General features: G+C 38.2%; 2 protein-coding genes across 4 annotated transcripts; one reads left to right on the top strand and one right to left on the bottom strand.

Moving 5' to 3' along the window:
- Window positions 1-399: 399 nt before the first annotated feature.
- Window positions 400-7402, bottom strand: LOC132284400 (disease resistance protein L6-like). 3 transcript variants are annotated; one of them, XR_009472263.1, is made up of 7 exons: window positions 6661-7402; window positions 5231-6326; window positions 4827-5117; window positions 3587-4734; window positions 1682-1806; window positions 1413-1445; window positions 400-1323 (listed from the first exon to the last, which is right to left on the bottom strand). XR_009472263.1 is itself a non-coding variant. In XM_059786512.1 (6 exons), exons 1-5 carry the CDS (start codon window positions 7242-7244, stop codon window positions 1713-1715), a joined length of 3213 nt encoding a protein of 1070 aa, XP_059642495.1. In that variant the 5' UTR covers window positions 7245-7402; the 3' UTR covers window positions 400-1323; window positions 1682-1712. The 3 variants fall into 3 exon arrangements, 2 of the variants coding, with proteins under 2 accessions (XP_059642495.1, XP_059642494.1); XM_059786512.1 differs by lacking the exon at window positions 1413-1445; XM_059786511.1 differs by lacking the exons at window positions 400-1323; window positions 1413-1445 and having other exon boundaries at window positions 1492-1806.
- Window positions 7403-12990: 5588 nt separating this feature from the next.
- LOC132281676 (uncharacterized) lies at window positions 12991-14652 on the top strand. The gene has a single exon (XM_059783353.1). It carries the CDS (start codon window positions 12991-12993, stop codon window positions 14650-14652), a length of 1662 nt encoding a protein of 553 aa, XP_059639336.1.
- Window positions 14653-17346: the final 2694 nt, after the last annotated feature.

Genomic DNA, 17346 nt, shown 5'->3' with positions numbered 1-17346 from the left:
ACCTAGGAATACCAAATAATTTTTGTGAATTTCAGATACTTTCCCCAAAATTAATTATAGCCATTGAATGTTATAATTAAAATTCAAGTACATAAATTAAGTAGTCAAACACTTTAAAGTTAAGTAAAAATTGGTGGGATGTTTCCTTTCAATCTATATGGTTCATCTAAATGTATGAAATTAGTCGCAAAAAGTTTATTGTGATGAATTTTTTTTGTTACTCCACAATCTAATTGTTGCCACAAAATTAGTTTATTGTAATGAATTTTTTTTTGTTGCTACACAATCTAATTGTTGCCACAAATTTTGGTTCACCCCATATAGCCCAATCTAAACTCAGTCCAGAAATTTTGAAATTTGAACTTTTAAATTCACAAATCAGACAGGAAGAGGGGGATATTCACTTCCCATGTGAAGGAAGCCTCATCATTCTCTAACCATTTATCAAGACCTTGCATTAATAAACTATCTCAGATTCGACTGTTCTTTATCACTTTTCTCAAAATAGAACATCTTAATCCTGTCACAAGAACTCATCATTGTTTCCAAATTACAACATGATTTCTTTTAATTGAATGTCAAAGTTTGAGAGAACATGTATGATCTCCTTACTGGATAGCGATTTACGCCCTCTTATTCTTTAAATTCTTCAATTTGTAGCAAGCCACTCGTTCTTCTTTTTCATACTATTCGTGCCAAGCTCTGTGCTGATGCTAATATTCCGTCTTCATTTTGTCCTTTTCCCCTGGAGGAAGCCATGAAGCAGACGTACCACAGACCTCTCAAAGCAGTAGCAGATTTTGGTTACTAGAAAGGAAGTCCCTAGCAAGTTCTTATACATATATATATATATATATCTTTAGGGAAAAAAAAATGTTCTTATACATATAGGCACCCTGGCAACCTCTTATCTCAACTATCAACCAGAGTCACAGCACATAAATTGTGTCCAAAAATCAAGGAATGCAAAAAGTGCAATTTTTGCCTCAAGTAATTTTATGGCAGTCTATTATTTAGAACAATTGACCTCAAACACTGTTTCTGGTGCAGATTGTGCAACTCAACAGAATGTATTCCTTTTTCATGGACCATAAGTGTCCATATAAAAATCAAGATTTGGATGCTCAAGGAATGAGTTGTAAAGGATGTAACTGTATATAAACATATGATTTTAGGGCAGCCGATTTGCATGTTGGTTGACCTGAGCTGCAACTTTATGAGTCTGGAGAAGTTCTTATTTAAACTCTACCGCTGCTATCGGGATTGCTTATTCATAGCATGCAAACACGTGCTAGTTGTTACATGACTCTCTTAATACAAAGCCTGAGGAAAAAAGAAATAAAGAGAATGAACAAGTCATTTAACTAGCAATTGTATGACAAGTCATTTGTTATTTACTCAACATCACGGACCTAGTAGAGCTGTAGAGGAGCAAATTGATGCTGCTACAAAAAGATAAAATCTGATTCAAATTGGCTTCTTATCTTAAAGGGTACTAAGAAGTGAACATTATGCATTTAATTCAAAATGTAGTCTTTTTACAACTTATCACAAACTTCAGGAATAACTAGCTAAAACAGTTTGAAAAGTGGTCCGTAACTAACTCATGTTTCAGTAATAACAAGCCCAGAGAAAACATAAAAAAAAATAAAAAAAGCACAAGACGAGAGAGAGAGAGCACCACTATTTTCTAATGCAAGCTTCCATTGCTTTCATAATTCTTCTTGTGTACCTTCATCATATGTATATCCACTTACCACCTGTAGCCTCGAGCTCAATCTTTCCTCTCTCAAAGCTGTCCAATACCTATAAAATTAAAGGTGAAAAGTGAATAAAGTACGTTGCGTATCATGAATCAGTCTCAATTAATTTAATTAAGAAAAAAAGGGAAAAAGTAATATAAACTCATCATAGAACAAACCAACCTAAAGCATTTAAATAGTCTAAAAGTACTAGGTTGCAAATGACCAACCACTTTAGGCTTCGGACAGTCGAAATTTTTTCTACGTTTCCAATATCAATCATTTTACACTTCAAAATATTCTAAATTTCCTCGTTACCATCCTTTTTAGCGTCAAATAATCTAATTTTGTTTCAGATAACTGCCCAAGTAGGTTTCAGATAATTACTATCAATTTGAATAACATTCAATTCCAGAAAAGCACTTAGATGGAGGTTTAAAACCACCTTACTAAGCTTTGAATCTCTAGGTTTAAGAATTCAATACCATTTTTATCATAACCAACATTCCATCACAGATTAGTGAGATGAAGAATTAAAGGCAGACATGACAAAACTGGTACATGAAACTGACCACCAAGAAAATTAACATGCTCCTATAACCCATTTAAATGACCATTTGGGAGATCCTTCAGAGGCTAGTAGTTTGGTTGTTGATTCATGTACATGACCATTTCCCCTTCTTGTTAATTAGGAATTTAGGAGTAATACTTTTGATACTACTTGCAGCAAGTACTGATGATGTTTTTTTTTTTTTCAAAAATTTACTGATAAGTGATGTTCATTTTGAACATTTCATGAACTTTCTCCAATCATAACCTGAACTGATACACAAGGAAAAGACTATTAGCAAGGAACCAAGAAAAATCCTTCTCAATTAAATAATCTAATTTTGTTTCAGATAACTGCCCAAGTAGGTTTCAGATAATTACTATCAATTTGAATAACATTCAAATTGATACCTATAAAATTAAATATTCTAAATTTCCTCGTTACCATCCTTTTTAGCGTCAAATAATCTAATTTTGTTTCAGATAACTGCCCAAGTAGGTTTCAGATAATTACTATCAATTTGAATAAAATTAAATATTCTAATTATCAATTTGAATAAATATTGATAATTACTATCAATATTTAATTACTAAAATTAAATATTTTACACTTCAAAATATTCTAAATTTCCTCGTTACCATCCTTTTTAGCGTCAAATAATCTAATTTTGTTTCAGATAACTGCCCAAGTAGGTTTCAGATAATTACTATCAATTTGAATAACATTCAATTCCAGAAAAGCACTTAGATGGAGGTTTAAAACCACCTTACTAAGCTTTGAATCTCTAGGTTTAAGAATTCAATACCATTTTTATCATAACCAACATTCCATCACAGATTAGTGAGATGAAGAATTAAAGGCAGACATGACAAAACTGGTACATGAAACTGACCACCAAGAAAATTAACATGCTCCTATAACCCATTTAAATGACCATTTGGGAGATCCTTCAGAGGCTAGTAGTTTGGTTGTTGATTCATGTACATGACCATTTCCCCTTCTTGTTAATTAGGAATTTAGGAGTAATACTTTTGATACTACTTGCAGCAAGTACTGATGATGTTTTTTTTTTTTTCAAAAATTTACTGATAAGTGATGTTCATTTTGAACATTTCATGAACTTTCTCCAATCATAACCTGAACTGATACACAAGGAAAAGACTATTAGCAAGGAACCAAGAAAAATCCTTCTTGCAGAAACCAAACAATAACTCAGCAAAAGAGAGATGATGGAATTCCATCACATAGTTCATAAAAATATTATTCCCAGCCAATATTAGAAATACATACATACCTGTACATTGAATCGGCATGATAATAAATCTGATCTTTGCACTGTTGGGTATGCGCATTTGGCGGATTTGGTTTTGTTCCCAGTGATGTGCACCCAGACAGGTTCAATACCTCCACAGATTCCAAAGCATCAAGACCCTCAATCTCAAGTAAGTTCTCACAATCATGCAAATCCAAATATTTCAGTGATTCCAATTTGTCAAGTCCTTGGATCACAAGAAGTTCAAGACAATCAGTAATACATAAGATCTCTAACTTCTTTAGATTTGAAAGATCTCGCATCTTTTCAAGGTTGGCTAGCTTATCGCACGCATTTATGTCCAAACTTGTCAACGACTCTAAGTTTCCAAGCCCTTGAACCTCTGTCAGCCCAACACAAGTATTAAGCGAAAATTTCAACAAATTTTTCAAATTTGACAGATCCGGCAACCTTTCCAATGAATCACAAAGTGCAAGAGATAAATCAACTAGACTTGAGGGTAACCCCAATATACATTGAAGATCATCACATAATCGTACATTGAGCACCTTAAGCTGAGAAAAGTCACCAATCTCTTTTGGCAGGGTCCTAATATTGGTAGAATCCAAGGTCAATTTCTCCAATTTGGATAATAACCCAATATCTCTAGGAATCTCCACATACTCACCCCCAACAAAGTGCAATTCTTGCAGATTAACCAGATTTGTAAGATTAGGGATAGAAGCAACATACAGAACCCTTAAACTTGAGGGAAGCTCTGGATGTGATTGAAGCTCTGTGCAGCCCCCTAAGTTAAGAGTTTGGAGGCAAGAGAGCTCCCCCATGCTTGTTGGTAGGCTTTGAATTTCAGTATCGCGAAAGCTCAAGAACCTAAGAGATGATAGTCTTCCCATATTACTAGGAATGTCACCTCTCAAATAACTAGAGCATGTGAAATCTATCACTTCCAGCTTCTCTAACATCCAAATTTCATCAGGTAACCTCCTTATATCAGAATATGAAATGTCTAGAATTTTTAGATTCTTCATGTTGCCAATGGATTGGTCAATTTCGACCAAACTTTCACAGCGTCGAAGAATCAATATCTCTAAACTTGCATATGATGAAAAGTCTGGAGTTCTCCTTAAAGCACAATTAGCCAGTTGTAGGACTTTCAACTTATTTGCCATCTGTTAATAAAAATAATGACATAAAATTTTTATTTTTAAACAAGTTTATGCTGGGAAACAAGGAAAAAAGAAGTAGAGATATTCTGCAAGACCTTGATATGATTCCAGCCGTCCCAGTCTTCTGTGATGCCACTATTTGATAGATCAAGAATAACTAGATTCTTCATATAAAAGTTGGTTAGTTTAAAGTATGGAGGGCACCCACGCCAATTAAGCCATCTTAACTGAGAGAAAAGATTCTCAAAATCCCCAGAAAGGTCCACGCCATCCACTCGGAGATACCTTAGACATAATAGTTTTGTGAATTCCTCATTTGTAAAGCGAGGCTTGATTCTAGACCCTAATTCAAAGCGAAGACTTAGGGCCTCAACCATTTCTGTTCCCTGCAATGAAAAAAAAAAAAAAAATGGTACTTAGACAACATATTAGGATAAGATCTTACAGCCTAATATGCTTAAAAATAAGGGGTATAAAATTCAATGAACTCAGATCTTACCATCCGTCCCTCCAAAATGTCTAGGGCTTCCTCATGATTCCACAACCTACTACGCTTTCCAGGAATCTTTTCTTCATAGACAATTTTCCTCCCAAGAGCTTTAAGCTGATTGTGCATCCTCAGCTCATTAGAATCTCCCACTTTTACAAGAGACATGAGACAAAGGACACTAAATTCTGTTTTTGGATGATAGCTACAATCATCCCACATGTAAAACACAGTTGCTTTATCCATTCCAAAGAAAAGACATGCAATATCAAGAAATATCTGTTGTTGTTCACTATTCAATGCATCATAACTTATTCTCAACTTTTTCTCGACTTCATCATGAGGAATTTTCTCCAACTTCTTCAGTGTATCTTCCCAAACCACGAACTCCTTATCAGATAGAAATGAACCTATAACCTCAAGAGCTAAAGGAAGCCCTGCAGCAGTGGATGCAACCTCTCCAGCGATAGTGTCATAGTCTTTTGGAGGAAACTTACTTCTAAAGGCATGCATGCTGAAAAGTTGAAGAGATTGCGCCGAATTCATAAATGGGGGTTCATAAGATGCATTCACTTTAAGAGCATTAAGAACATGTTTGTCTCTACTTGTAACAATGATCCTACTTCCGGCACCAAACCAATCACAATTTCCCACAAGCCAATCAAATTGAGACTTTTCATCCATATCATCAAGAACAATGAGAACTTTCTTTCTGAAAAAACTGTGTTTAATCATGGTGATTCCTCGATGAACATCAGGAATGTCATACTGGCATTTTAGGGTATCAGTGAGAAGTTTATTTTGCAAAGCACCGAAACCCCCCATGTGCTGTTGCACTGTTTCTCGAACATCTGCAAGGAAGCTACTACAATCAAAGCAATCCAAGAGTTTGTTGTAGATGAATTTGGCAATGGTAGTCTTGCCAATACCGCCCATGCCATGGATACCAACAATTCGTACATCATTAGAGTCAACATCTAATAATCTCATCATTTCATTTTCGTGGTGATTGATTCCAACCAAGTTCTCAGTTAAAACCATGTAATTCTTCTTTAACTCAAACAAAACTGTCGGAACAATTTTGTCTTTTATTAGTTTTCCTTGATACCTGATTGATATCAAGGTGGAAAACAGAACATATAATTAGTACGTAGAAGGAAAAAATCAAAGTAAATACAATAATAGGAAAGAAATATGACAATTCACTTCTACTTCTTTCTTTGAACTATTTATTTAAGTAATCATCATTCGGTAATTTAAACATTTATTAATCAAATACTGAATTTGGGTTGTTTTAGAAACTAGCTAGCTCAGTAAACTAAAATAACCTTCAAATTACCTAGATTGATTGTAATTTCTTGAATTCAAACATTACCCATTTACAAATTTATTTACAAATTTAAGGGGCTTCATTAGCAGGAAGAAGGAAGGAATTAACATACCCATCAGCTTCTTTGTTGACTTCCCAACCCTTGAGTGCTCCAACCTCTTTCAGTGCCTCTTTCCATTTCACAATAGTCCTTTCATCGAAACACCTCTCGTGCTCGCGAAATGCTTCCTCATAAGTCCCAGATTGATGCCTCACATCCGATGGTTCAACATCGTAGAAGATGGGCAAAATGAGTTGACCGGTGGTTCTCTTGTGGTCCACCATCTGAGCTAGCTCACGGAGGCACCATTTACTGGAAGCATAGTTTTTGGAGAATATTGGAATTAAAATCTGTGACTCACTGATTGCTTTGTGAAGCTCTGATCCGATCTCTTCTCCTCTGCGAAGCTCGTTATCGTCTCGAAAGGTTCGAACTCCAACACATTTGAGATGGGTGTAGAGGAAATCGGTGAAGGCGTAACGAGTGTCTGAGCCTCTAAAACTCAAGAACACTTCATATTCGCCGCCCGGAAGAGGAAGGGACTTGGATGAAGAGCGCAAAGGAGTAATTGGACCTTCCTCAGAATCCATTTCAGATTCGATTTTCCACTTACTTGGACATGCCTCTAAATCCATTTCAGATACGAACCCCATCATATGCAGGATGGTTAGATCTCTATCGCTAGATCTGGAACTGGAAAGTGATAAGAGAACCCAGCAGCTACTTTCAGAGTCAAGTCAACTCCGTTTGGCTAAAGCGGGAGCATCTTCCAGGCAATCACAGAACTAAGAAACTTCCAATAAATTTACGCAATGCTACAACCAAAACTTGTTAATAGCAAGGAGTCCACATTACTTTCAGATTTGCCTTTTAACAAAACTTTCAAATACCAATTTGCCCTTTCCTATAAAATATAAAATAAAAAATATACTCCCCTCAGTTTCAATATAATTATCGGCTATCGTTACGGGCTTTGAGAACTTTGGGGACAACTATATTGAGACGAAGGTAATATGAATTAGGAGTACATGGCATGTTTTTATTCTGTTCAATCTTTTTTTTTTTTTTTTTTTTAAATTATCATTTTAGCTTGAATGATGTTTAACACAATTTTTACTCTTTTTAAAAAAAATTTATCACGTCTTAATTAGGATTATATATTTATCTTTTAGGGTAAATTAGGATGACTTAGATCTTATGTCACACGAAAAAATATTTAGTTTTTAATTTTTACTTATACTCCAAATTACTGCTTATTGTCTAACATGTGTGAATTGACATTTTTATCCTTAATTTTTAGATGCACTTTAATACAAAGTAGTGTAAAGTCCAAAAAAAAACACCTCCACTGCATATAAAATGTGCAAGAACCACTTTTACTTATTATTTTATGCATATAAATTATGTATTATCAATTTTGAAACAAATTACCCCTTATTGCAATTTCTGCCTTATTTGGATGGAACTCAAAACTTTCTCTGTAATTATTTATTTATTCTCTTTGGATTATCTATCATTGCAGAGGGCTGAGATTTTATTGTTCACTTACCCTTTGATAAATTAAAGGTAAATTACAGAGTCCAAAAGATGCCTTGCTTACTGTCACAGGCCTAGAGATTTGGCGCAGCGGCACGGCCCGTGCGGCACCAAGGCGTTGCTTCAGCTCGCGCAAGCGCCCTGGTCAGCCACCACGACCTGCCCTCCCAAGGATACATGCTGACTGGTTTCGGCCTGCCATGGCCTCGTCAGGGGAACGGCTCCAGCTCCCGACCAGTTTGTGCAGGGATGGCCAACTCCCTTCTTCATAGTCAAGTCCACGACCAGCGACAAGCATCTCGAACTGAACCGAGTCGACCTGCCTGAACTCTGAAGAGGTACCATCCTGTGGTCCTGCACGCCCCTTCCCTGGAACCATTCCCAGTCAATGAATGTTCTTAGCCAACCAGCATGCGTATCTTCTATGCTCATGGCGTCGTTAGGAATCGGATCGTGACATTACGCTCTAACAGCGGGTCAAAATAGTGCTCTTTCTTCCTTGATTGCTACAGCAGGGAATCTTCTTTCTCGAAGTGGTTTGTCAACATACGCTCTGGAATAGACTCCGGAGGCTTCTCTGTCATTGTCCCATAGCTCAGACGGTGTCCTTTATGATTTGCCATAATTATAGAAATCTACATTTGAAAATTTACTTGAATTTTTGCTAAAAATAAAACTAACCTTACCTCCGTTGTGTTAGAATCAACTTCAGTCAATAACTAATTGGGCTACTGTCATGTACTAAATTAAGAAAAATGCTACCACTCCAACCACCCACCAGCAGCCACCACTCCAACCAACCAGCCACTGGCGGCCACCACTACAACCAACCAACCACCACCATCCAAATATATCCAACATGCTGGGTTATGCTTCGGCGTCTGCATTCTCTTAATTTATATGCAACCGCTTATATGTTCGTTCTTTTATGGTCTGATATTCAAGGAAATTTATTAGCTTAGTTATATACAGTAACTTATATGAATTAAATTTGGTCCGTTTGCATATTACTCAAATAAATCGTTCTCTCATTTATGGGATGTTAATGAATTTGTCAGTTGCTGAATATGATGCCCGTTTTGATGACTTTCTATTAACGCTTAATTATATGGTCTTTAATTAGTGTAGTAGTCTTATAGATGACTCTTACACAATATTTTTAGAAAATGGTTAAACTGGTGATCTAATAGGAAGTAAATGCATTTAAAGGAATAATTGTACTAATAGTTAACCCATTGGCCCATTTTGAGACTCCCTTTCTTGGATAAATAAACACAATTTGCAATCTAAATTTCAATCAAAAAGACTACATTTTGAATTAAATGCATGATGTTCATTTCTTAGTACTCTTTAAGATAAGAAGCCAATTTGAATCAGATTTTATCTTTTTGTAGCAGCATCAATTTGCTCCTCTACTAGGTCCGTGATGTTGAGTAAATAAAAATTGACTTGTCATACAATTGCTAGTTAAATGACTTGCTCATTCTCTTTTTTTGTTTTTTCCTCAATCTTTGTATTAAGAGAGTCATGTAACAACCAGCACGTGTTTGCATGCTATGAATAAGAAATCCCGATAGCAGCAGTAGATTTTAAATAAGAATTTCTCCAGACTTATTTAAAGTTGCAGCTCAGGTCAACCAACATGCAAATAGGCTGCCCTAAAATCTTATGTTTATTAACAGTTACATCCTTAACCACTCATTCCTTGAGCAATCCAAATCCTGATTTTTATATGGACATTTATGGTCCATGAAAAGGGAATACATTCTGTTGAGTTGCACAATGTGCACCAGAAACAGTGTTTGAGCTCAATTGTTCTAAATAATAGACTGCCATAAAATTACTTTAGGCAAAAATTGCACATTTGTTGCACTTTTTGCATTCCTTGATTTTTGGGGACAATTTATTTGCTGTGAATCTGTTTGATAGTTGAGATAAGAGGTTGCCAGGGTGCCTATATATATAAGAACATTTTTTTCCCGAAAGATGTATATATAAGAACTTGCTAGGGACTTCCTTTCTAGTAACCAAAATCAGCTGCTGCTTTGAGAGGTCTGTGGTACGTCTGCTTCACGGCTTCTTCCAGGGGAAAAGCACAAAATGAAGACGGAATATTAGCATCAGCACAGAGCTTGGCACAAATCGTATGAAAAATAAGAACAAGTGGCTTGCTACAAATTGAAGAATTTACACCCTCTTATTTTTTTATTTTTTTTTTTGGTTAAAAAAAAAAAAGAATAAGAGGGTGTAAATCACTATCTGGTAAGGAGAGCATACTCGTTCTCTCAAAATTTGACATTCAATTAAAGAAATCATGTTGTAATTTTGAAACAATGATAGAGTTTTTGTGACAGGATTAAGATGTTCTATTTTGAGAAAAGTGATAAAGAACAGTCGAACCTGAGATAGTTTATAAATGCATGGTGTTGATAAATGGTTACAGAATGATGAAGCTTCATATGGGAAGTGGATAATATATCTAAAGGAGTTCTCTGTCACAAGGGTTAGAGATGATCAAAACAAAGTTTCATAATCAGAGTTGTACTAGTAGTTTTCAATCCATTCATATTGCTGAAGGAAAGAATTAATAGAGATGCCAAAGGTACTTGATGACTTCTGATGTATAGATGTGTTGCAAGCGACTAATCATGATATGGGTGAACCAAAATCAGCAAATAAACTTCTGAAACCTCAAAATGACAGACTATTTGGCTGTGTATTACTCCCTATCTGCCTAAATAAATGGAACATCATTAGAGGATGCAAAGAAACTGCTTTTCTTTCAAGGCATTTCTTAAAAAACACACCACCCAACATTCCCAATCTTTTCCCAAAACTATGCTTCCAGTAAGTTACCTCTATGCCCTTCTTACCGTAAAGATGCTAATATGCCTGAAACCCTACGAAATACAACTCCTGAAACCTCTGTAGTTTTTCAACCATTATAGACTCATTCGACTGTTGACCTTCTCTCTCTTCACGGTCCCAAACTAGTCGAATCAAGTACTAGGAGCAGGCATTCCTCACAGACACACTGTCAATATGCAATTCTACTCTTTTTAATGATAAGCTTTTCGATTCCATTTGTTGCAGATAGAGTTCCAATGCCTTGTTTTATTTTCAGTTAGTTGGATGTTAATGACGCATTTGTGCAGGCGATATAGCAGCCCTCATTAAATGTAAAGAGTATCGAGAAATTTCAATAGCAATGCTAACGTCGCAGTGAATACCAAGCAGTGTGAGAATTTCTTGTACAATGGCGACTTCATCACCCTTTACCAACCGATTTGCAAACAAAGAATCTGGAAATCAAATTTAAAACTTTTCATTCAAAATTACATTTCACTGGTCATATATATTTTTTTATTAATTTGGTTTAATGTAATGTAAATAAAATTACCAATCAGCAAATGACTAAAAATTAGTAGCAATCAGAAAAATCCACTTGAAAGAACTCAAATCCTTCAGCAATATCTTGGACCCATTGCTTTCCATGTGATTGATGAGCAGCTAGAGTCGGTGGATTCTCACTCGCAAAACAGCTTATTACGTGGGGGGCTGATAAACTCAAAAAACCACCACAAGGCAATCTACTTACTCTTTGGAAGTCTCTCGCACCTTGAGCCCTTAAGACTTAAATACGGGTTTTGTCAAATTTAGGTGCCGATCTTAGAGATGAAAGAGAGAAGAGAAAGTGGGGGTAGGTTATATAGATATAAGGAAGAGTATTATTGTCCAATTAAAATGGATTGAAATGATCACTTTATTCATTTATTAGCTATGTTGTTGTTTGGCTGTTTTTTTAACAGTGGAGTCTCTTGACTCAAATTGAAAGTAACCAAATTTATTCTTTTGACCGAAAAAGAAAATCAGTCCTAATAGAAAATTGTTAGGAAAACAAGGATTACCACTTTCTTTTTTGGGTTCTTCAATGTCTCAATGAAGAGGACTTTTTGCAATAATGGTGGAATGGATGAATGGGAGCAAATAGAATTACACAAGCATTCATCTATTCCAAAAATTTTAAAAATAAATGAAAAACTTATTACATAAATGTTAGAGGGAACACTAAAGTTCTGGCGTACTTACAAGAATTTGATTCTAACAACACTACTCCTATAGAAAAAAGAAATACAATGCAAGAAAAAGACTATATGTGAAAACTACATTATGTAAAGTAAATGCAGAATTGTGTAGGTCGGGGACCTCTTGCATATTATCCTCTGGTAATATTTATAGTTGCATCTCTCAGTCAATTAGCAGCAGTTTACCTAACATTTGGAACTTCCATTATGAAATCAAACATTTTCTTTGAATTTAAATATAACCAAACGTGTCTTTATCTTCGTCTTCAAACACGTGTTATTGTGCCAATTATCAAGTTACATGATGATGATTATAATTTAATTACCCGTGGATAGGGGAAGATCGTTAAAGTAACGCGCTATCTCATAAGATTGAGATAGGCTCTACAGACTAAGATAAGGACTACGACTAAGATAAGGGTTACCGATTACGATAAGAATTGCAGAATACGATAAGGATTAGGCCAACAGATTATGATAAGGATTAAGGACGACGTAGACGCTACGTAACATCCTGACCCAAGTCCTATAAATAGGGAGGGCTAATCGACGTTTGGAGGTAGGCAAAAAACCCTAACTCAATATCTCGATTTCTCCAGAGAGATTATCATTCACACTGACTTGTTCATCGGAGCCTACTCCACCGGTAACACACCGGTATTTGTAGGATCACTTTTTCTTCTCTTTATTTAGGAAGTCAGATCAGATCCGGGTTGCGCAGAATCCATCTTCAACAGTTGGCGCCGTCTGTGGGAACTTATTTTTGTTCTCTAAACAAAGCATGGTTCTATTGCGATCTGGTCTGGCTGCTGGTGAGGGCGAAGGGTTGCAGGCTTCTGATGCAGGGACTTCAACGGGGCAACCCCCCGTCGTTCCAAATGATCAGGAACGCGTCGCAGCGTTGGAACAACTGGTGAACCAGTTAGTCCAGCAAAATGCGATGATTCTGCAACGCTTAGCCGCCCCCAACGAGGAGAGAAACAGTGAAGTACCCAACGATGACTCCCGTAGGGTTAACAACGATGTTGAGCTTAGTCAAATAGGGGGTCAACAGAGAAGCCATCACCATCGGTCCCCTGAACGGAATACCAACAGGCTCCGTGGAGATACTTCTAGTTATGTTAGAGACAAGACTGAGGACGCCACTCAGTTCGATCTAGAGTTGCAGGATCTGAAAGCCAAGGTTGACGATGTCATGCAAGTGATGAAAGGGAAGGGCCAGGCTGCAGTGAACTATATGGTACAAAAGACTAACCTAGCTTTTAGCCCAGCTGTTATGAGTTGTCCTCTACCTAGCAAATTCAAGATGCCAACTCTTGAGAGCTTCGATGGGACGCCGGACCCTCTCGACCATTTGGAGACCTACAAAGCTCTTATATATTTGCAAGCCGTACCGGACGAGATTATATGCAGGGCTTTCCTTACCACACTCAAGGGTTGGGCTCGTCTCTGGTTCAATAAATTAAAGCCAGGCTCCATTGAAAACTTTGAAGAGTTGAGCAAACAATTCATAGGACACTTCATCGCTGGGCAGAAGCACAGGAGACCAGCAACACATTTACTTAATGTGAAGCAGCAGAAGGGAGAGTCCCTTCGTGATTACATAAGTCGTTTTAACACTGAAATGCTGCAAGTTGAAGAGGTGGACGACAAGGTTGCCCTCACAGCCTTTATGGGAGGACTACAGACTTCTAAGTTCCTATTTTCCTTATCAAAGGAAACCCCTACAAGCATGACAGAGTTGATGGTTAGAGCGCGAAAGCACATGAACGCTGACGATGCTATGAATGCACGAAAAAACAAAGATAGTGAAGATAAGAGGTCGGATAAGAAAAGGCCAGCACCTAGCACTAGGGAGGAAAGGGAATTGAAGTACAAGAAATTCTCAAACAACCAGGCTGACAGATCGTTTCGCCACCCAGCGAGCCCAGGCAGGTATAATAACTATACCCCCCTAAATACATCTGTAGAGCAAGTCTTTCTGCAGATTCAAGATGACGCATCATTGAAATGGCCACCAAAACTAAAAGCTGATCCAACAAAGAGGTCTCGAGATAAATACTGTAGGTTTCACCGGGACCATGGACATAACACAGAGGATTGTTTCAACCTCAAAAACCAGATTGAGAACCTTGTTCGTAAAGGTCATTTACGCAAATTCACAACTAGAAATGGAAAAGGAGGCTCCAACCCAACCCGGAAGGGCCGAGATGATCGCCCTCCTCAACACCAACCAATGGGTGAGATCAAAGTTATATCGGGTGGCTTCGCTGGTGGTGGTGAGACGAGTTCAGCTCGGAAGGCTCATGCTAGGAGAATTCGGAGTTTTTCAGAGGTGAATGAAGTTGGAATGACAAGTCCTCCAACCAAATTACCTCGAGTTGAGGAGCCGATCATAACCTTTTCTGAAGAAGATGACAAGGGAATTCACCAGCCCCTCTAGTAGTTTCCATAGTCGTTGCTAATTTCACTGTTCGACGAATACTAATAGACAATGGTAGCTCGGCTGACATACTATTTCTTAGGGCGTACGAGAAATTGAAAATTGGCCGAGAGAAACTCCGACCCATGAAGTCACCACTGGTGGGATTTTCAGGCGACAAAGTATATCCACTAGGGGCAGTTACCCTTCCAGTTACTGCAGGAGCCAATCCAAAGCAGGTCACTGTAATGGTGGACTTTGTAGTGGTGGACTGCCCATCATCATATAATATTATCCTGGGGAGAACGACATTGAATGCTATGAAAGCAATCACGTCCACTTACCATCTCCTGATGCGTTTCCCAACTGAATATGGTATGGGAGAGATAAGAGGGGACCAAACAATGGCTCGTGAATGTTATGTCGCCTCTCTCAGAAAAATAAAACCGCAAGAGGCATTTACGATTGAAGGGCTGGAAGGGAAAGACAGACCAGACTTTCACAGAGCGGAACCTACAGAGGAGCTAGAAGAGGTCATCCTTAGTGAGCCCAAGAAAAAAGTGAGTATAGGGTCTTTACTCCCCCCAGGTATCAAAGATGAACTTACTCAATTCCTCAGGAAGAATCAAGACGTATTTGCATGGGTACATGAAGACATGCGGGGTATAGACCCCACTATCATGGAGCACCGCCTAAATGTAAATCCTAACTTCAAACCTGTCAGACAAAAGAGGAGGACTTTTGCTCCAGAAAAGAATCAGGCTATATCAGAAGAGGTGGAAAAGCTCTTAAAAGCCGACTTTATTCAAGAGGTGTACTACCCCGACTGGCTGGCAAATGTGGTCCTAGTGAAGAAGACAAATGGAAAATGGAGGCTATGTGTGGATTTCACCGACCTTAACAAAGCTTGCCCGAAGGGCAGCTTTCCTCTCCCAAGAATCGATATGCTCATTGAGGGAACGGCTGGACACGAACTATTAAGTTTCATGAATGCATATTCTGGATACAACCAGATATCTATGTACACCTCAGATAGAGAAAAAATGGCCTTCATCACTGATAGAGGTTTGTACTGTTACAAAGTAATGTCGTTTGGGCTCAAGAACACTGGTGCAACATACCAGAGGCTAGTGAATGCAATGTTTAAGCATCAAATTGGTAGAAACATGGAGGTATATGTTGATGACATGTTGGTGAAAAGCTTAAAAGCTGAAGACCATTTGACTGACCTGCAGGAGACCTTCGAGGTACTTAGGAGTCATAAGATGAAACTCAACCCCAGCAAGTGTGCCTTTGGGGTTTCCTCAGGAAAGTTCTTGGGATATATGGTAAGCAGAAGAGGAATTGAGGCCAATCCAGAGAAGATCCGAGCAGTCATTGACATGAGATCACCAAGATCAACCAAGGATCTACAACGACTAACAGGGAAGATTGCTGCCTTGAGTAGGCTAATCTCTCGGTCAACTGACAGGTGTCTACCTTTCTTTCGTGTGCTAAGGAAGGCTTTTGAATGGACCCCAGAATGTGAGCAGGCATTCAAAGAACTAAAGCAATACCTTAGTTCTCCCCCACTACTGTCTCGAACCATATCGGGAGAGGAACTATACATATACCTTGCAGTCTCCACGACAGCTGTCAGTTCAGCTCTGATACGAGAAGAAGAAGGGGTCCAAAGGCCAGTATACTTCGTGAGCAAAGCACTTAGGGGTGCGGAGGAAAGATATCCAAGGATGGAACAGTTGGCCTTTGCTTTAATTGTGTCCCCCAGGAAACTGAGACCATACTTTCAAGCGCATACGATAGTGGTCCTAACAGATCAACCCCTTCGACAGGTCCTACATAAGCCAGAAAGCTCTGGTCGACTGATGAAATGGTCAGTAGAGTTAGGGGAGTTCGACATTCAGTATAAGCCAAGAACAACAGTAAAGGCTCAGGTGTTGGCTGATTTCTTAGCTGAGTTTACCCCTCCAGAAGAGGAGAAACAACCCCAATTTTTGACAGAACCAAGTTTAAGTGAGCAGATGGGCCCAGAAGTAGTCTGTGACTTGTTCGTGGATAGGTCATCTACTGCTCAGGCTAGCGGAGCCGGGCTTGTTCTTGTCTCCCCAGAAGGAGAAATATACAGTACGCACTTCGGTTTGGTTTCAAAGCAACCAACAACGAAGCAGAGTACGAAGCCTTGATAGCAGGATTAAAAGTGGCAAATGCCCTAGGGGTTGAGCAATTAAAGGTGTACACCGACTCCCAGCTGGTCGCTGGACAAGTTCAAGCGGAATATGAGGCACGAGACGAGAAGATGAAGAGTTATCTACAAAAGGTGAATGAATTAAAGAATCACTTCCAAAGATTCTCAATTCATCAAATACCACGAGAAGAGAATGGGAAAGCAGACGCTTTAGCCCGGCTAGCTACTGCATTAAAACCTGAGATCAATAAGAATATACCACTGAAATATTTGGATAAACCATCTATATCTCAGGAGAGACAAATTGAAGTGCAACAAGCGATATTGAGTGTGGAATGGGCAGATCCTATCATCAGATATATCAAGGATGGGGTGCTACCAATAGACCGAGCAGAAGCTCGAAAGGTCAAGATACGGGCAGCTAGGTATACGCTTATCAAAGGGGTGCTCTACAAGAGAAGCTTCTCCATGCCGTATTTACGATGCGTTTCTAGCGAGGAAGCTGACTACATTTTGAGGGAGATCCACCT

The sequence above is a fragment of the Cornus florida genome, unplaced genomic scaffold (genome assembly GCF_030987335.1).
Source record: "Cornus florida cultivar Cherokee Brave unplaced genomic scaffold, ASM3098733v1 CherokeeBrave_3.0.0_Hap2_Chr11, whole genome shotgun sequence".
Classification (NCBI taxonomy): Eukaryota; Viridiplantae; Streptophyta; class Magnoliopsida; order Cornales; family Cornaceae; genus Cornus; species Cornus florida.
This window is presented reverse-complemented; position numbering and strand designations above follow the sequence as displayed.

Coding starts and splice junctions, on each gene's coding strand:
- LOC132281676 (XM_059783353.1), top strand. CDS start 12,991: ATGGTTCTATTGCGATCTGGTCTGGCTGCTGGTGAGGGCGAAGGGTTG.
- LOC132284400 (XM_059786512.1), bottom strand. CDS start 7,244: ATGATGGGGTTCGTATCTGAAATGGATTTAGAGGCATGTCCAAGTAAG. Junction 5,118..5,230: donor ACATTTTGGAGGGACGGATG/GTAAGATCTGAG, acceptor TTTTCATTGCAG/GGAACAGAAATGGTTGAGGC. Junction 1,807..3,586: donor CATGCCGATTCAATGTACAG/GTATGTATGTAT, acceptor TTAATTTTATAG/GTATTGGACAGCTTTGAGAG.